The following is a 20,949-nucleotide window of genomic DNA, read 5'->3' as shown; positions in this document are numbered from 1 at the left end:
ACCCGAAGAAGGTCCTCATGCGCGGGGTCCATTTTGGAACGCCGGACCTCGGAAGCTGAGGTCCGGAACGTTTCCCTGATGGACGCCTGAGAAGAGGATCGCTTCTCAGGCGGCGGGGGGGGGGGGGGGGAGGAGGAGGAAGGGTGGCCCCTGGGGCAGAGGGGGCGGGGGCCACGAGGGAGGAGGATTTGGAAGGGAGGGATTTGGGAGGCGGAGGCAGAGACCCCGGATGGGGGGAGGAGGCGGAGGGGGGACAGGATAGGGGTGAGGATACCGCGGAAGGAGTGGACACAACTGAGGCAAACGAAGTGGTCAACGGCACGGGATGGAGGCGGTCATACTTCTTCCTGGCCTCAGAATAAGAGAGCCGATCCAAAGTTCTGAGTTCTTGTATCTTCTTCTCCTTCTGATATGTGGGGCAGTCTGAGGATCTAGGCGAGTGGATGCCAGGACAATTAATGCACCGAGGTGGTGGGGTGCATGTATGTTCCTCATGAAGAGGACGTCCACAATCGCCACAAAGGGGGCTCAGCCTCACACCGTGACGACATGTGCCCAAAGCGCAAACACCGAAAACAGTGCATAGGAGGCGGGACGTAAGGTCGCACGTCGCACCGGTAGCACATCACCTTTACCTTCTCCGGGAGAACGTCCCCCTCGAAGGCGAGGATAAAGGCCCCGGTGTCGATGCGACGGTCTTTGGGGCCGCGCTGGACTCGCCAGGCGAAATGCATGCCTCGGCGCTCCAGGTTGGCCCTGAGCTCCTAATCAGATTGCAGCAGGAGGTCCCGATGAAAAATAACCCCCTGCGTCCTATTTAGTGCCAGATGCGGGACAATGGACACTGGGATGTCCCCTAGGCAGTCGCACGCCTGGAGCGCCGCCGACTGTGTGGCGGAGGTGGTCTTTATAAGAACGGACCCCGAACGCATCTTACTGAGAGCCTCGATTTCCCCGAAGATGTCCTCAATGTGCTGAACAAAGAACATGGGCTGGGAGGTGGCGAACGTCCCCCCATCGGTTCGAGAACAGACCAAATAGCGGGGGAAGTACTTCGCCCCAAGCCGGCGGGCCTGTCCCTCCTCCCAGGGAGTGGCCAAGGGGGAAAGGGCAGGAGAACCAGAACTAGAAACAGTACCTTTCCTTTTGAAAGACTCGGCCGCAGAGCGACCTGATACGTGTTGACGTTTCATCTGTGAAACGTCCGCCCCGATACCACCCACTCCGACCAGGGGCTCTCCCCACGGGCGCCACCCAGCCTCAGCAAGGGCCACCTGGCAGGATGACCGTTGCCGGGAGTCCTGATGCCCCATGGAGACGGGCATCTACTCCTTGGCCGACGTGGGGAGGGTGCAGCTCAGGTATCGGCAGTACGATCCCTGTGTTGTCAGGGGGCTACAACCTAGAGGGTACATGACGACCCCACCACAATGGGCTGGCTACCGTGCTGGATTTCTGGTGCCATGGAAAGTCCATCATGATCGTAGGTGCAGATGGGGACGCACTATGGGCGTAACGTGTACAACCCATCAGGAGTTTAGGCCCAATTTGAGGAAGAATGGGTATGGTTACAACGCCGGTACAATGCTGAGTGCCAAGGTCATAGTGCACTGAGGACCAGTGGTACACCACGTAAGGCGTCCTTCCCCAAAAGGCTCGTACTTCTGTAGAATTTTGAAAAATGGAGGTCAAACCCCAAGGGGGACCATCACATGGAAGGCCGAAACGGTTGAAACTCCTTTTAGTCGCCTCTTACGACATCAGGAATACCGCGGGCCTAGTCTAACCCCCGAACCTGCAGGGGGAGGAAAGCTGACAATGACTGGGAGAGCGGTGTGCTGGCTCAATGCCACTCCATACCGCTTCCAGATGACACCATGAGTTAGAGCAGAGGACTGACTCTCTCTCTCTCTCTCTCTCTCTGTCTCTGTGTGTGTGTGTGTGTGTGTGTGTGTGTGTGTGTGTGTGTGTGTGTGTGTGTGTGTGTGTGTGTGTGTGTGTTTTTATTTATTGACAGTGATTTCTTTATTACTCTATGAAAAAAAAACCTTATATGAATTTTGTCATTCAAAATATTGAAAAATTAACAGATAAAAATTAATTTCTTACACAGCGGCTGTCAATGAATTTTCTTTTCATCTAACTACATCATCTGCTTTTTAGTCTTAGCTATTTATTATTTCTGTATATATTATAATGCAGTACTTCTTAAATTAGGTAATCTGTTTTAATTCAGGTACTCCATTACCATATAAAAACTTTTATATATATATTTGATGGCATTGTACAGAAAACTCTACAAAGTTTTAACTTTATTTTTTCTGTACAGGTGCAAATTATAGCTGTTTCTAGTTTTATAATAATATACTAAATAATTTTTAAGGTAGTAGTCAATATTTTTTACATATATTAGACTCTGAAATATATATTTAAAAGGGAGAGTTAATGTTTCCAGAATTTTAAAGCATCTGAGGCAGTGGTCATTAATGATACATATTGCTCTGTTCTGCATCCTGATAGCTGGAATGTTTCTCTCCCCCCCCCCCCCCCCCCCCCGTCCCCAAAACATCTGCCATAACTAATAAGTGAATGAATATAGACAAAGTATGCTGATATGATATATTGCATACTAGAGGTTCTGTTACTAAGTTCTTAGTGCTTATGGTGACTTGTCAGTGATCAGTATGTTAGTGAAGCAGAAGCTGGTCAAAGATATATGATATCAGTTTGTGTTTGAAGTTATTTTTATTATCCATGAAATTAAAATCTTTACTGCATAGAGGTGAAGGTCAACAACTTTTATAGCTGGATATTTCACTCCTTTTTGCGCCACACTAAGACTAATAGAGTACAGTAGTTACAACCATCAGCTTTGACCAGCAGCATAATGTCAATGGCCACTGTCATGTCACATTTTGCTGTGTTTATTCACAGTTTTGTTGTTTGTTAGTGAAGACACATTGATTTGTATCTTAGCCTGAGGTCTAGGTCAGGATGTTTGTAAGTTGGTGAAGACAACTATTGGGTAAAAAGAAAAGAAAAACCTGGTTGTGGTGACATGCTGACCTGTAGCTTAGTCAGATTTTTTAAAAATTGATACTGGTAATATGTTATGGTCTTCATGTCATTTACACCGTTTGTCACGTTTCCTACACCACAGGCCAAAGCCGATGACACGTATCGAATGTTCCTCCTTGTCTAAGGCCACAGAGTATCATACAGTAATGAAAAGCGATACACCACCACCTGGTTGCACTTCAGTATATGATTACGGTTTACTGCTTTCACAAGGAATCCATGTTAAGACCTAAAATGCATGACAGTAATGTCTGTTGATTTACTTCTTGAGGTGGACAAAGGCACATAGATGAATAGGGTGAGACTGGAGCCCGGATTTGAGACAAGAGGCACAGTCCACGAGACGTCAGTGGGTGGCTTAGTGTGTGCCACAATGGAGAGTGGCACCAAGCTTTACATTGAAGGTATCCGAAAACAGTCCAGGAATGATTAGCAGGTGTCCACAGCATGTGCAGCCCTGAATAACGAAACTATGTTTTATATTGCAAGTTACCTGAAATGTTTTGGCTTTTTCATGGTTTTCCTGCTAGGGCAAATGCCGGGATAGTTCCTTAATACGGCCACGGCAAACCACCTGTCCTACCCCCAAAGGCTACTTACTCTATCCTCATAAATTATGTTGTGTATTGTGTGTTATATATTTTGATCTATGGATTTGCACTGAATTAGAGACAAGGCTCCTGTTTTGGCCACTACCCCACTTATGGTCATTTGGTGTAATTAGTGAATTTTTAAGCTTCTTTTAAATACTGCCCAATCTTACAACAGATTACCATAAACATCATGAAATGTGCCATTCAATTATATATAGAAGCATTTCTTTGTTTAGAGTCATAATTTTGCAAGTTTTTGGTTTTCCCTATTCTACACATTTAAATAAATCATCAGAAGAAACTTAATTGGCTAGGAGGTACGGATAAACTTAACAATTTCATTTTCTACAAGTTAAATATGATACACCTAAAAACCACACCAGTAAACTTCTATCGCCGTTAACAGATCAACATTTAGTCTTTGTTCCCTGTTATGCTTGTGGCCATAAGTAGACACACAAACGTATGTGTGTCCTGTTCTGGTCACTTTCAAAAATTTATACAAAACATCAATAATACAGATTTGGTGTGCTTTCTAACAACTCTAATTTTAAGGAGGCTCATTTGCAACATTTCTGGTATTTTTCTGTCAACATGGACCTAATTAATAGTCTCACCTAAACATTGCTCGCATAATAATTTATGAATCCTCGCAACATACTGAAATAAGCAGTACAAATTATGAAAATGTAACATTTTTTAACTCAAGGTTTTTGAACCAAGCAAAAAAACAGAAGACATCAGTAGTCTTTCAGCAAACTTAAAAATGCACTGGAGGCTATTGTTCAGGGATCAGAAGTTGCTACTGCAAGCCAAGTTGGAGAATGGTCCAAGAACATTAAGAATCTACTGGACACTGTGGCCCACATTGTGACTCAGGAGGGCGAAAAAACAAAAAAATGTTGATGGACTTAGTTCTGGGATATTCCAACATGTTACTATGGAAAATCTCTATGTATCTGTGAAAAAAGGTGTTGAAGAGGCAGATTTGTGAAGTTCTAAGGCTGTATGAGACAGCTGAAGTACCCTCAGACTTCAAGAAGAATATAATAATTCCAATCCCAAAGAAAGCAGGTGTTGACAGATGTGAGAATTACCGAACTATCAGTTTAATAAGTCACAGCTGCAAAATACTAACGCGAATTCTTTACAGACGAATGGAAAAACTGGTAGAAGTTGACATCGGGGAAGATCAGTTTGGATTCCGTAGAAATATTGGAACACGTGAAGCAATACTGACCTTATGACTTATCTTAGAAGAAAGATTAAGGAAAGGCAAACCTACGTTTCTAGCATTTGTAGACTTAGAGAAAGCTTTTGACAATATTGACTGGAACACGCTCTTCCAAATTCTAAAGGTGGCAGGGGTAAAATACAGGGAGCGAAAGGCTATTTACAATTTGTACAGAAACCAGATGGCAGTTAGAAGAGTCGAGGGACATGAAAGGGAAGCAGTGGTTGGGAAGGGAGTGAGACAGGGTTGTAGCCTCTCCCCAATGTTATTCAATCTGTATATTGAGCAAGCAATAAAGGAAACAAAAGAAAAATTTGGAGTACGTATTAAAATCCATGGAGAAGAAATAAAAACTCTGAGGTTTGCCGATGACATTGTAATTCTATCAGAGACAGCAAAGGACTTGGAAGAGCAGTTGAATGGAATGGACAGTGTCTTGAAAGGAGGATATAAGATGAACATCAACAAAAGCAAAATGAGGATAATGGAATGTAGTCGAATTAAGTCGGGTGACGCTGAGGGAATTAGATTAGGAAATGAGACACAAAGTAGTAAAGGAGTTTTGCTATTTAGGGAGTAAAATAACTGATGATGTTCGAAGTAGAGAGGATATAAAATGTAGACTGGCAATGGCAAGGAAAGCGTTTCTGAAGAAGAGAAATTTGTTAACATCGAGTATAGATTTAAGTGTCAGGAAGTCGTTTCTGAAAGCATTTGTATGGAGTGTAGCCATGTATGGAAGTGAAACATGGACGATAAATAGTTTGGACAGGAAGAGAATAGAAGCTTTCGAAATGTGGTGCTACAGAAGAATGCTGAAGATTAGATGGGTAGATCACATGACTAATGAGGAGGTATTGAATAGAATTGGAGAGAAGAGGAGTTTGTGGCACAACTTGACGAGAAGAAGGGACCGGTTGGTAGGACATGTTCTGAGGCATCTAGGGATCACAAATTTAGTATTGGAGGGCAGCGTGGAGGGTAAAAATCGTAGAGGGAGACCAAGAGATGAATACACTAAGCAGATTCAGAAGGATGTAGGTTGCAGTCGGTACTGGGAGATGAAGAAGCTTGCACAGGATAGAGTAGCATGAAGAGCTGCATCAAACCAGTCTCAGGACTGAAGACCACAACAACAACAAAGGCTGTATTGCAAAACCATCAACCTGGAGTGATAGAAAAGCTTTCTTTTAAGGAAGTAGATCTATCTAAAACTCTAAATGATAAGGATATATTAAATGAGCCCAAAAGAGTTTTTAATATAGATAAAACCTTCTTTTTCTGAGTTCTAAAGGGAAATTAATCGTAGATTGTTTCTAGGCCAATTATTGCAATACTTTTTGCCAACTGTTTTCCTGTTGCAGTCAACTGCTGTAGCTTTTATCCACTTAATACAGGTTTGCTTTCTTATGTGCTTGCACAACAAATAAATTACTTGCTAGCAGATTGGTTCTACAATTACTTGAAGCCCACTTGATTATAAAATGCAGTGGCCGAAAGTGGGAACATGACTGGCCATAGTTAGATGCAATATGGCCAAAACTGGTGAAATAAACAATTTCATATAGTGTTTTCTTTATACTTTTGTTTTAAAACTTCAAACATTTATTCCTATATAATAGTAATGCACAGACTTCAAAACAATACATATGATTTTTTGAAGTAATTTGTAATTTTTTTTTCTGTAGTAAACGAAGTCTATCTTGAATTTCCCTTAAGCTGGCCATAAGGGATGCCTTGACCCTAATTTCACAAATCTGATATCACTCAGAGATGATCCTTGAATGAATGACAAACAAAAATTAATAAAGAAATATAATAATAACTTTATCAAAAACAATTGTATTATATTGTAAGCTGGTTGAAAGTGTATATTGAAAGGATGGGTAAATGGGAAAAAGAGGTGGTGTGTTTGTCGGAGTAGAGAAGTAACTCAAATCCATCATCATCATCGAGATTGCCTTCCAGTAAGCCGGGTAGGAACTTTGTGAACAATATGCCTCCATTGGTTTGTGTCCTGGTATAGCTTTTCCCTCTCCACTACATCCCACGTTACTTCTCTCCTCTTGGGATCTTCCTTAACCTGGTCTGTTCATCTCTTTCTAGGCAACTCAGTTGGTGTTCTTCCTGGTTCCTCCATCTCCAAATACTGGCGTGGAGTTCGAGTCGGGTGCATTCGCCTCACATGACCGAACCACTTCAGTCTCGAAGCACTCATCCTATCCTCTGTAATCACCTGCAGGTCTCTCCTAGCTTTTTGTAGAGCTGACCTTAGGAACTTCATTTCACATGCTTGTATTTGACACTCTTCTCAAATCCACTGAGATAGAAATTGAACCTGTCTGTGAGACTGTTTGGGCAAGACTCAATATCAGGGGTGGGCGTAAAATGTTAATTGGATCCTTCTATCGCCCACCAAACTCACCTCCTGATGTAACCAAAAACTTCAGAGAAAATTTCATTTCACTTGCATGTTAAGTTCCCCAATCGTACTGTAATCATCAGTGGAGGCTTTAATCATCCAACACTTTACTGGGAAAATTACAGTTTTGTTAATGGTGGGAGAGAGAACACATCCTGACATTTTATTAAATGCCTTCTCTGAAAACTACCTACAACAGATGGTTAGGAACCTCACTCATGAAGGAATTATACTGGATGTAATGATAAGCAATAGACCTGACCTCTTCCAAGATGTCCACATCAAAACTATAACTATAAAGCAGTTGTGAATGCAATAATTACCAAAGTACAAAGGACAACTGAAACAAGCAGAAAGATATACATGTTCAGTAAACTAGGTAAAATACAAGTAGTGTCATGTCTCAATGAGAAACTTTAAACTTTCAGCACAGGAAAGGAGTATGTAGAGGAACTATGGCTCAAGTTTAAAATAATAGTTGATGATGCACTGAATTGATATGTACCCAAGAGAACAGTTCACAGTGGGAGGGACCCTTTGTGGTAGACAGTCACTATAACCAAACTTCTAAATAACAGAGATTACTACGAAATAGGTGTAAACGTGTAGGGCTGTAGATAGAGAGGTGCTGAATGAAACATATTTGGCTGTCAAGAGAGCAATGCACGATGCCATCAATTACTACCACAGAATATTGTCAAGTGATCTTTTACAGATCTCGAAAAAAATTCTGGTTATATGTAAGGACTGTTAATGGCATCAAAGTTATTTTCCAGTCCTTACCAAATGAGAAAGGAACTGAAATTTATGCTCGTACAGCAAATGCTGAATAGCTTAACCCTGTTTTCAAATGTTTCTTTACAAAGGAAAACCAAGGAGAATTGTCAGAATTTAATCCTCACAGCACTGAAAAGAAGAATGAAATAAGTATTAGTGTCGTTGGTGTTGAGAAACAGCTTAAATCGTTAAAACTGAACAAAGCTCCAGGGTCTGATGGAATTTGTATGAGATTCTATGCTGAATTTATGGGAGCCCCTCTTCTGACTACAATCTATCTTAGATCCCTTGACTAAAAAAAACGTGCTCAGTTCTTGGAAGAGGCATATGTCACACCTGTCAACAAGAAGTGTGTTAGAAGTGATCCATAAAACTACCATCAAATATCCTTGACATCAATTTGTAATAGAATCTTGGAGCATATTCTGTGCCCAAACATAATGAGGTATCTTGAAAAGAATGACCACCTCAATGCCAGCCAGCATGGATTTCAAAAACATCAGTCTTGTGAAACCTAACACACACTTTCCTAACACGACAAATTGAAAACTTTGGATCAAGCCAATACAGTAGATGCAGTATTTCTTGATTTCCAAAAATCTTTTGACTCAGCACCACAAGTACGTTTACTGTCAAAAATACCATCAAATTGTGTATCAAGTGAAATTTGTGAGTAGAATGACGACTTTTTGGTTGGGAAGATTTAGCACGTTACCTCAGATGTAGTATCATCATCAGATGTAGAACAAACAACAGATGTGCACCAAGGATGTCTGTTAGGACCCTTACGGTTCAAGTTCTATAGTAAAGACCTTGCAGACATAAGTACGACACACAAATACATAAATAAGAATCAAGTCAAAATGATTACAGACTGTGAAGTCTCTATTTGGAATAATGTGACGAACTATCCAACACTATCGGTCCCAGCGGCTGAGAAGAAAATATGAGAAGATGGAATGTCAACGTGGCTAGGCACCGGGAAGCTGAGCACATTCTGCTTACAGACTCTAGCCGTAGCGGATTCCTTATTCTAAAGCATTTTATTTTTGTTTTATCTAAACCACAATAAGCAAGTTGAACATAATACCCAAAAATCTGAAGCGATTCAAGGGCGAACCGATACACTATCGGTACGACTGAAAAGAGAACACTTCTTTCAAAGTTTTACATTCTCTGCATGTATTACCTTAATGGTTTAGCACTTCTGTGTAAATGGTTCGAAAATATGTATGAGCTAGTATGTTTCAAGAAATAGGTGCAAGATAAAAAGTTGTATTCCATTATAAGCGCGATATATACACTAATATGTAACCTAACATCCGCTCTTAAAATCTATTGCAACTTGTTTGTTTAATTTGCGGAATCTCTCTATTTACAACGTAACTCTTTCAAATACCGGGGCTACAGACGATAAATAGGTTCATAACTGAAGTAACGCGATTTTTGGTGTTTGTCATTAACTTCTAAGTAGTATTTCATGAACGAAACCTGGATGGCGTCGTCATAAAACTAATCGATCTTTGAACATTATATTTGCAATTTCAGGCACGCTACGCTACTACATGCAATTTACGAGAACGAGACACATGTGCAGATGTGCTGAACGCAGAACGCTGAATTAAACAAAGTGACTCAAATTCATTTCGTTGCACTTCTTTTTTAACAAATCTCGATGACAAATATATTTACACAAATATTCACGAAAAGAGCGAGATATTTTCTCTTATGTACTGTTTAAACCTTTCTAATTCATTATATTATTGCACTAAAATTGCTAATATGATTAGAAATTCGCCGGAAGACGTGTTGAGGTCGATAAATTTAGTGATGGAAAAGGTGGAGCCACAACGGAAACGACGTAGTGCTCCATATAGAAGGAGCGCCATTCCGTTTCCCATCGGCCATTCGGGTTTTAGAAGCAACCAAGGTCGGTTCCTCCTTCACTCTGCGCGCTGGTAAGTTGTGAGGTCGGTAGTAAGTCGGGAAGGAAATAGGAAGGAATTAGCTGGTTTGCAGTAGGTATGTAGTTGTTAAATGTGACAGAGGATTTGGTAAAACTCTTTACATAGTGTAAATAAGAAAACTAGATTGTGTAGCGATATATAATCATCACCAGACCTTCGAATTAAGTCTCGCCATTTTCCTTGGCCGGTGTGTTCAGTTATTTGCTGCCGTTTGTCTACATGTTCCAATTTTAAGAGTTCATGTGAATGGTTTTGTCAAGATTCTACAGGTAATTTTTTTTTTCCTTACAGGTTTTGGCCAACACCACAAATTTCAAAAATGTTCGCTTGTGCACGACTGATCGCTCCTGCTGCCAGGACTGCTGTAAGTTATTAGCGTAAAAAAGTTATGTAATACTGTAGACGTTTCAACATAATCTCTAATACATTTTTACTATTTTAGCTTGTGAGTGGAGCACGATCCTACATCCGACCTATCAGCAGCATAGCTGTTAACAGCCACAGCCCCTTATTGCAGAATGCACCGGCGTCACCATCGATTAGCCTGGTAAGAAATTATAGTTGCTTGTGTTATTGTTCAGGAGGTCTGTTAATGCGTAGATATGAAATCGTTGGCAAGAATGATAAAAACGGGTAGTTTCCAAAGTTCGTGTGGGATCTACCTATTTTTCAGTTTCTTTGGTGAATATAAAGACGGCTCTGAATAATTTTAGGAGGATCATGTTCTGTTAACTAGAATGTTGCTATTGTGATGATTATACAGACCATTTCATATTTTATTCCTCAGCTTCCAGCAGTGCGAAACTTCCAGACCACAACTGCAACGAGAGACATTGACTCTGCTGCAAAGTTCATTGGGGCAGGAGCTGCCACTGTAGGTGTTGCAGGTTCAGGTAAGTTTACTTTTATTTAGAATACCTTCTTTAAGCTTCTTGTATCTTGAGATGGAGCTGCTCCAAGTAATCCAACAAGATTTTCACACACTTCAGTAAATCGCAGTTTGTCGGAGGTACAGTCTTCAACCATACACAGGTGGTTTCCGGTTTTTTAAGAGTGAAGCAAACATACTTTTGCTGTAGTTCCTCAATATAATCTTGGGCTGTCAAAGATGAGGAAAATATTGTAAGCTGTGAAGAAAGTGTCTTGAAAATGTTGCTCAATGTTTTGTGTAAAAAGATGTTGAACTTTCCAACAGGAGCTGTTAGCTATTGTCTAAGATTTGTGCAGATCTTAAATTTATTACAGCTTGTCATGCAATCTTGTAAAAACACTTGTTCTAACTAATCACTTTCATGCCCTGTGATGAATGAAGTAAAGCTGAGAAAGCCAGTGGTAAGCTCACATCAGGGGTCTACATGCAGAGTACATTGTTACTCACCTGCCCCGGGAAGGTCTGAGAAAGGGCCGATAATACTCTTGAAGGGTGAACCTATAATGGGGTGCAGGAGAACAGAAATGGTGGGAGGGCAGTAGCTTAATTGGCCTGGGACACTTTCCAGTGGAGGCTACAGCTGCTGTCCTTTTGGAAACTTCTGTGGCCAGCATTTTTAGTGCAATTTGTGAGGTGATATTCATCACAACTCAATTCAGACTACTCTGCCACTGGCATATTCTCGCTACTTCTGAGGGCCCAAAAATTGCTGTCAGTTTCTCTATAAAACATTTAAATATAGTCAACATTTCATTCCCATTTGGACTCGTAAGGCAATTTAGCCCAGGATGTGATGAATGTGTGGGAGAGTAATATTCTACTTGGGTATTTATTTACTGTTGACTTTGAGTAAGTTTTTAGTGTATGCTCTCAAATTTTCTATGGTTGATGTAAGATGTAAGATGAAAACGGCTTTTGTGAATGTACAGTGCAGTTTCTTTTTTAACTGTTTGTATACTTGGGCAGACATCTGGTTACACTTCAAATCTTTCTGTTGAGACAAACTATTTTTTATTAATTTAGGTCATTCACCTAATATTCATTCTTGAGCTGGATCTTGACCTACTCCACAGATTAGTCTCATTACAATTGAAATTATGAAGGCATCACTAATACAAAATGCTTGAATGATCACTTTTGTTCTGATAGGTCTTACTAGTTATTAATGTCCTGTAGTTGTAGATACTGGTCTATTAGTTTAGAAAATGTAGTACAAAATACACTGATGTAAAGGTGGACATCTCCCCCTACAGTATGATGAAAGGAACATGTTTCTTACTTACTACTTTAATTTTTGCTGCTGAACATTTTAACTATCCATGTGACCTCTATTAGATGTCAGAATTTAGTTTCCTTTCTTAATGTCCCATGTCGTCAGGCCTTAAAGTGACACTAAATATCTCTACGAAGAACTTTGTTATCCCTGCTGTGTTGCTTGAATGTCTTGTGATCAGCAATGGTAATAATGCTGTTGAACATAAATTTATCGTCTGCCTTTTTAGATAAATGTACATAGTCCACAAGCTACTGTATAGTGCATAGTGGAGGGTCCCCAATACCACTACTTATTTCCTTTCTTGTCCCACCTGCAAATAGTGAGGAAAAAACTTTTTGCCTTTATTAGCCCCAATTTCTCATTTCTTTAAGCTTCTTACATGCATTGTATGTTGGTAACAGTGCAATCCTTTGGCAGACAGCTTCAAATGCTCGTTCTCTAAATTTTCGCAATAGTGTTTCTCGAAAATGTCACCTTCCCAACAGGGATTCCCAAAGCATCTCTGTAACACTGATCAGTGAAGTGCTTGAATGCAGATCAAAAAGACTGATTTCATCCCTGGGCAGTCCTCAGATGTCAAGAATGACTTAACCTCTTATAGTGTTTAACGTAAAAATAATACAAAGTTGCACCTTGGTTTGGAGTCCCTGTTAATCAATTAGCCCCATAGTCCCATTATAGCCAGCTGGGTCAGTCAGTTCAAAGATCAGGAGGCAGCAAAGGCACACTGCTTCAATAGGACCATGCTAAAGAAGCACTTTAGGCCTCATTCCAACCTTTGCATTAATATGTGATATTGTTAAGCATCAAAAAGTTGTCAGATATGGAAACTATTAATCCAATCAGAAAGCTTGATATAAATCGAGAAAAATGATCCTAGTTCTACCTGCAGGAGTTTTCATTAGATTTAGTAACCCAATAATTACCAGTCATTGCAACTATCAAAATAATTGACTGAGAAAAAGATCACCATGTATTTGGTAAGGAGATAAGAATATAGCTTAAACTTCTGGGGATAAGTGTTAACCATAGTCACATGCTCATGCCATGTAAGGCATGAATTGAGACTTTACAAATATTAAATAAAATATTAATTTGCAGGTGTTTGAAAAATAACTCTAGAGCTTCCTTGTGACAAGTGTAAATGTCAAAAATGGTTTTGAACTATTTAAAGGACTTCTTAAGATGTATTTTTGGTGTACAGTTAACCTGATTTCCACCAACAAACTTTCAGTGGTTGCCATGGGGCCAAAATAATCCATGAAGTGTGTGCTAAAACAGTGCATATTGTAAGGGCTATGAGAACTTGCTCAGTATTTTGAAACACATCTCCACTGAAAAAAAAGTTCTCAGTTTTTAAGGTATTTGCTTTTAGAGCCTGTGTTTATGGGATAAATCTTAATTTTGGTGTGCACCACTGCCTCTGAAAGTTCAGAGTTGGTTCACTCAGTCTTCAGCACTCTTCCATATCTTTAACTTGTCCGCAAAAGTTGAGATGAAATGTGACATAGCTTGATTTCTTGACAACAGAAGTGTTAACTGGATTGCCAGTGCAATAATATGGCATTGTCTTGAGAGATGGTCTTTCACTTATTAATTTGGGTGCTTTGTCTAGTCTCTCTCTCTCTCTCTCTCTCTCTCTCTCTCTCTCTCTCTCTCTCTCTCCTCCTCCCCCCCCCTTCTCAATGTTTTTGCAGAGAAATTACTGAACAGCATAGACTATAATTCTTGGTTGCATGTAAATTTTCTCCTGCAGAAAGAAAATAATCCAGACAAAGCATGGGTGTGGAAGAATACAGATGCAAACTAAAAGTACTTAATGCATATTTGAAACTTATTTCTGTATTCTGTTGATCTGTAAAATGTATTGATGTTACAGTATTGCCTTGGGTGCAGATTTATTCCCTCCAGAGTATTAAATGACAACCCATTGCACGAATCAAATGTGCACGTCAGTTGAGCAGTATATGCATGCAATAATATAAAAGAGCAAAGATATAAATTGAGTTCAAAGTACAGATGAACTAATATAGTTTTACATTAAAGGTTGAGATGGAGCAAAGTTAGATAATGAAACTTCCTGGCAGATTAAAACTGTGTGCCCGACCGAGACTCAAACTCGGGACCTTTGCCTTTCCCCCAGGCTGTGGCTAAGCCATGTCTCCGCTATATCCTTTCTTTCAGGAGTGCTAGGTTCGCAGGAGAGCTTCTGTAAAGTTTGGAAGGTAGGAGACGAGGTACTGGCAGAAATAAAGCTGTGAGTACCGGGCGTGAGTCGTGCTTCGGTAGCTCAGTTGGTAGAGCACTTGCCCTTGAAAGGCAAAGGTCCCGAGTTCAAGTCTCGGTCGGGCACACAGTTTTAATCTGCCAGGAAGTTTCATATCAGCGCACACTCCGCTGCAGAGTGAAAATCTCATTCTGGAAAGTTAGATAATGTTTAGAGTTGCAAAATAGTGCATAGTGGAAATCAGTGTAATTTTGAGAGAATGGACATGGGGGGGGGGGGCTGTAAGCTAGGTTATTTAATAAATTTCTTTAATCATAGTGTTCTGAAGTAACTTAATTTCCAGTTATGAAAGCAGTGATTTGGGAAGGGGAAGTAGTTGGCAGTGTGTCAGGTTTCTTACCTTTCCATATGGTTTAGTGCATTGATTTGTAACTAGATAAGTCTAAAGTAACTTAAAAATTTGAAGGTGTTATTGCCTTTATTGCCTTTAACATTGAAATGAATGTGCATGGAAAATTCTTGTTTGTAGTAAGTGTAAAAAAAAATCTCAGTGAATTAACAGCTATAATAATCTTCTAAAATTCTGTATCAAAATTACATAACCTCGGAACTGCAGATATGATGAACTTTTTGTGGATTCCCCCGCACTTTTGATAAGTGAGAATACCACATCTGATCTGTGTTCATAAGGTTATTGAGAGTGAGGATTTGAATTATTTCCTGTCACTGTTCTGAGCACAAGAGACTGGAAAATATTATGTAGGTCATTACTTAAGGGTGGATATTATGTCCTGTAAGACTAATATTGGAACCAGTTGAAGGAAGTGGCAAGTGGTATTCAGAATTGATAGTTATTAGCTTTTTGTGAATTGGGTGGTTAATGTAGTGTTCAACTGCAACTGTAAATAACTTGCAGTGTGCTTGTTAATGTAAGAGCATTGGTTTGCTATAGCATTGTGAATTGTTGAAATATTACCTGTACTTTACAACTCCTATACCATAGATGAATTCTTGAATAGGAATAAATATATGTACTATAGGCATTTTGTGCCATTGAAGGGAATGGGGTAAATAACAGAAATATGTATCTTTAACACTGTATATTTTCATATGTGCACTTGACACTTTCCACATAACGGCTACCGTACCATGCAATTGATCAATGGAACACGCAGCCAACTAACTTAATATACTAACAGCTATCTTTGTTGTGTTGTATCTGGACATCACATGTCATGATGGCCAGTCAGTTTGTTTGTTTGTTCTCTCTCTCTCTCTCTCTCTCTCTCTCTCTCTCTCTCTCTCTCTCTCTGTGTGTGTGTGTGTGTGTGTGTGTGTGTGTGTGTGTGTGTGTAATGTTTCTTCTCCAGTAATATAGTATTTAAATAACATAATTAACAATAGTTATGTGTAACTGTAAGTCACTAATAATGCTGGTGGTTTTTTCAGGTGTTGGTATTGGAGTTGTTTTTGGTAGTTTAATCTTGGGATATGCTAGAAACCCTACATTGAAGCAGCAGTTATTTTCATATGCAACCCTTGGTTTTGCACTTGCTGAAGCCATGGGATTATTCTGTCTCATGATAGCATTCATATTGTTATATGCCTTCTGAAAGCTAATGAATAATTTCAGCTAGCTTTGACTGTCTTTAGTGTTCCTCTTCAAAAAGACTGATGGACTGTGATATTAACAACTAAAACCTTAAGACTTAATGTGTAATACTTATTACTAATGATTTTTGTAATAAAAAATGCCCAGTTTGGGAAGTAAAGCATTTTTGTTTTACCATACGAGAATATGTAGTTTGGCCAGTATGTGTTCCTTTCAGATTTTGTGAGAATGTTCCAATTTCTAAATTGGCTAAAAGGTTTGTATCAGTACTCTGAAGAATAATAAACTGTAAATTGACATGTTCATGCCAAACTGCTTCATTGAATGTAATCAAAGCACCATGAAATGTGGCTTCCCCAAACTTTGGTGGATGTCCAAAAAGTGATGTTAGCATTATTACATACCACATACTGAGGTTTGTCAAAACAGTGGCATTGTGTAGCTAGTGGGGGAAGATGTTACACAAATAGTAACAAATTGAAATTCCTAAATTTCAGAATTAGGTTAAAATTATAACATTTTCTAGGAAATAGTTTTATTGAAATAAATAAATACATACATTACATTTGGTCATATGGCAAAAAGTTTAAAATAGTAGATTGAAACATCTTAAACACTTTCACGTGTTCACTTGTAAACACTACACATTTTCCTACTTTACATTAGTGCAAATCTCGAGTTCATTTTGAGAATTTCACTGTGGGAGCAATGATTATTAAGACAAGAAATACAATGTTACTAAATGCTCAACATTATGAGCACCTTAATTATTGCCTGGGAAAAAGTTGTAGATAACATGGAAAATGCACTTACTGGATACAATGAAAAATGCGAATTAAAATCACCTTTTGTGTTGAAAAGAACTTTACTCCTATGGTTCATCAATGAAAATTCCACAATTCAAATAATTGGTATTGGCATGTGCAACAAACAAAATTGGTTACCTGGACTGTGTGCCACTTGATGATGTAGGAAAAGCCATAATTAAACCATTAAAATCTTGTATTTGTATGCATGTATATCATCCATTTTGGCACTTTTACTCATTTATAAATGTTGTATTGAGTTGAGGACAAACTCCATATGCTAAGCCTTCACTTAAAATATATTAAATCCCTGTACAGTACTGTTTGCAGCTTCTTGATAACTTGCTGTGCTAATAAGTGAATAGAAATTGTCTTTCCTTGTTTCAGGTGCTGGAATTGGAACAGTATTCGGCTCCCTAATCATCGGTTATGCAAGAAATCCATCACTTAAGCAGCAGCTTTTCTCCTATGCCATCCTGGGGTTTGCCCTGTCTGAGGCCATGGGGCTATTCTGTTTGATGATGGCCTTCTTGTTGTTGTTTGCATTTTAAGTGCATTTTAGTTCACACCTGCTCACTGCCGATGGGGGTATGCCCTTTAAAGGGAGGGAGAGGGGATGAGAACCTAGTGGACAGAGGCATTCATTGGGGAAAGGTGTGGCAAGGAGCAATGTCCCTCCCTGACAGTGTAAGAGGGCTCTTCATAAAACTGGACAGTTGTACCACCTTTCGGGGCATTGTGTAAACATTGTCTACTTTTCTCCGTTGTCTGCTCTCAACATAGCAAAACTTGAGCTGCCTGCTGTGTGTGTGTAAAATGCTGCAGAAAGTAGGAGTGACTGAAACTTGTATAGTAAGCTACAAAGATTGTATTTCATTTCGAGTATGATTAATTCAGAGTAATTCTGTTAAAAAATAAAACCCCGTGAATTGTTATAGAAATTTGTCATATTTATTTCTTGCACTTTGTAGCACCTTAATTGAATGAATGGTGTAAACTGTACAGCATAAATGGAAGTAAAGTGGAAAGGAAATGTTTCTTACTTATGGGTAGCTGATTGTATATATGTTGCATCCTCTTCAAACCTTACTTGTTAATCCTATTTACCATGTGTAAGATTGTAGAGGTAAACAGTTGTACGTATTTTTTTCCTACAATTGGCAGGCATATATCGTTGTTCTGTTGGAACAAAATAATGTAATATGGTTAAGTGAAAATACACTGTTCTGTTTGTTTATGGTTTGTTTCATCTATATCGGCTGCACTGGTCTTTGCAATTCCTTTACTCCTCAGTCTTTTCACACACTATTGGATTCACACTAGAGGTCTGGGGTAAGATAACTGCTACAGTGGAGCAGGAGGCAAATTCCGTAATTTCAGTATATGGTAAATGTGATCTGAAAATTTTGAACAAAGCAGTGAGAGATTCACAGAAGTGGCAAATCTTTAAGTAAATGAAGCCAAAACTTTCAAGATGTAGCTTATGTTTTCAACTGCAATTTAACATTGTTTGAAAATTTTCCCTAATTTTTAAATTAAGGCAAGTTTATTTTCTTAGTACACAACAAAAAATGTGTATTTGATACTTTAAATTTAAAGTCAACTTTGCACAAAACTAGGTTGCACACAACTGCAGTTGCCAGAACTGTGTGGCAAGCAATAACACTTTCAACTTTTATGACATTGGTTGGATGAGTATTGTGGTTAGATGTATACATAGTGTGAACAAATGTAGAGAATGAGGAAATAGTTGGCTGTGCTGGGATCTATGCTATTTGTAGGAGTTTTGGGTTTTTGTATTCATTGCACAAATAAGTGAGTCATGTGATTTGAACTTGGACAGTATCTGAGTTGCAGAGCAAACATCAGGAATAAATACACAATTGAATTAAGATGTATACCAGCAAAATGTGACTGTGAAACAGTCAACACAGAGTAAAATCCTGTGGTTTGTTGGCTAATCCTTTCAGGAAAATAGTTGAAGGTAATCTGAAAAGCTGAAGGCTTTATTTAAAATGTCGCAGCAGTGCTTCCTAGTAAAAATTGTTGTACAGATTACTATCACTTTTCACACTTCATTTTTCCACACAACTACAGCAATTGAGACGGAAGTATACACTGGAGGTGCTGTGTCTACAGAGACATATTGTGTGCAATTGAGAGTAATCGTGTAAAATTTTTTTTAAGTGTTAAAATATGCCTGGTCAAGGTGTAATCAACTACCTCTGGAGTACAATACTATAAAAGTAAATGGAAGAAATTGACCATACTGTACTGGTCAACTTTTTGTTTCCCACTCGTGTATATCATTGGAGGGGAATGTAAATAAACATTCCTTTAGGGGGAAAAAAGTTGGAATAAGCAAAACGAATGTCCTGCCGAGCAACATGCAGACAAGGCAGCCAATCCATAGCTCCTGCTGTACTCGTTGCTGAACATCACGGCATGTTTCTGATAGTAATAGCCATGCTAGGCCAAATGCAATAACATTTTGGTTGGGTAATAAATGTACACAAACCAAGTGATGGTCTCATAACCAAAACTTCTGTGTAGGAATAAAACTATATCATTTGACTGGCCCTCAAAAGACTTGCTTACTGAAACCTCTTCACTGTGTTAGAAAATTGTTCTGCTTATGGCAGTGACCAATGGAAATCAGATTATCTTGTTTGTTAAAACACAGTGCAGTTGGGAAACGATATTCTTTTTTAAGCAAAAAAACCTGTATCAATAGAGCTGTAAACTGTTTTCATGTAAAATGTGGCACAAGATCATTACCCACTAAAGTAACTCCTGTTAGTCAATGCATTCACTATTAAGTATATAGTCCTGTGGATACAATAGTTCAAAATTTTGGCCATCCCACAGATTGGAGAAATTATTTAATGGTGGATCAGGGCACATTTCTCTGGAACTGCTTATAACAGATGGTTGGAGACACTGTTAGTGAGCTCTTGTAGAGAATGTCCAAGTGTCAGGATATGTAATAACATTGTTGCAGCTCCCAGTCATCACAGAAGGGCTAGAAGTGGCTAGATTATTTCTCTTGTATAAGAGATTTCTAAAACAATTTGTGTTTCCTTTCAAGTGAATAGTAGATCAAGGCTAGCAAAAATATTTAATTTGTTTAAAACTGACATCTCCCATGTACAGTGCCAAGTTGTTTCATAGACAACGTCAGGTACCAATTAAAACATAATGGTATGTGATTGTCTATCAGAATTGCAATGTACGGTGTGTTTGTCTACCACAGCTGCAATTTATGAAACTATAAATGGGGAGGAACATTGCAAAACCTTGTGTAAGGACCTTCCCAAACTAAGAAATGTAAGTAGACTCCGTCAGCAGCATTAAACGTGTATTAAAACTAAAATATGATTGCTAAGAAACTGAAACAGACTAATTACATTTCCTTAGCAAAGGGAGTAATAATGTCACATGTATTTGAGCTACGACTGGGAATATAGGTGATAGATATATCTGCTAGTGGAGTTAAATAATTGTTGGAACCTCAGAAAATCCATGGTGTAACAGAAATACATCGGTTCTTACATGGGAGTAGCATAATTGCCATGGTATGCTATCAATCCCTCAAACCTCATTTTTCTCAGTGACAAAAGTAGCACAGGCCAAGACTACTTAACTAGTTGGATATCAGAAATCATAACATGTTTATGCCAGCACGTAACACTGCTAGATCCCTCCATTGGGTGGCTCACACTCAAGTACTAGCAATACACTAATGTATTGTACCGCCGGCCGAAGTGGTCGCGCGGTTCTAGCGCTGCAGTCTGGAACCGCGAGACCGCTACGGTCGCAGGTTCGAATCCTGCCTCGGGCATTGATGTGTGTGCTGTCCTTAGGTTAGTTAGGTTTAAGTAGTTCTAAGTTCTAGGGGACTAATGACCTCAGCAGTTGAGTCCCATAGTGCTCAGAGCCATTTGAACTATTTGTATTGTACCTTCAACCAGATGCAATGAACAGCTGAGCACAATTTTGTGTGACCCTTCAATAAGAGAACTTTTT

The 20,949-nt window shown here is 39.2% G+C and overlaps 1 protein-coding gene and 1 non-coding gene across 3 annotated transcripts; both read left to right on the top strand.

Moving 5' to 3' along the window:
• The first annotated feature begins 9,919 nt into the window (after positions 1-9,919).
• On the top strand, positions 9,920-18,160 carry LOC126215382 (ATP synthase lipid-binding protein, mitochondrial). 2 transcript variants are annotated; one of them, XM_049942077.1, is made up of 5 exons: positions 9,920-10,062; positions 10,363-10,435; positions 10,514-10,618; positions 10,859-10,964; positions 17,311-18,160. In XM_049942077.1, exons 1-5 carry the CDS (start codon positions 9,935-9,937, stop codon positions 17,472-17,474), a joined length of 576 nt encoding a protein of 191 aa, XP_049798034.1. In that variant the 5' UTR covers positions 9,920-9,934; the 3' UTR covers positions 17,475-18,160. The 2 variants fall into 2 exon arrangements, with proteins under 2 accessions (XP_049798034.1, XP_049798035.1); XM_049942078.1 differs by having other exon boundaries at positions 9,988-10,126.
• On the top strand, positions 14,557-14,631 carry Trnas-uga (transfer RNA serine (anticodon UGA)). The gene has a single exon. It is a non-coding gene; the product is annotated as a tRNA-Ser (tRNA).
• Positions 18,161-20,949: the final 2,789 nt, after the last annotated feature.

The sequence above is a fragment of the Schistocerca nitens genome, chromosome 12, assembly GCF_023898315.1.
Source record: "Schistocerca nitens isolate TAMUIC-IGC-003100 chromosome 12, iqSchNite1.1, whole genome shotgun sequence".
NCBI classification, from domain to species: Eukaryota; Metazoa; Arthropoda; class Insecta; order Orthoptera; family Acrididae; genus Schistocerca; species Schistocerca nitens.
The sequence above is the reverse complement of the archived record's forward strand: the minus strand, read 5'-3'. Positions and strand labels throughout refer to the sequence as shown.

Bases quoted from the DNA above. Each gene is read 5' to 3' on its own strand.
- LOC126215382 (XM_049942077.1), top strand. From the start codon at position 9,935: ATGGAAAAGGTGGAGCCACAACGGAAACGACGTAGTGCTCCATATAGA. The intron at 10,619-10,858 runs GTAAGAAATTAT...TTTATTCCTCAG, and splicing joins CGTCACCATCGATTAGCCTG to CTTCCAGCAGTGCGAAACTT. The intron at 10,965-17,310 runs GTAAGTTTACTT...TCCTTGTTTCAG, and splicing joins TGTAGGTGTTGCAGGTTCAG to GTGCTGGAATTGGAACAGTA.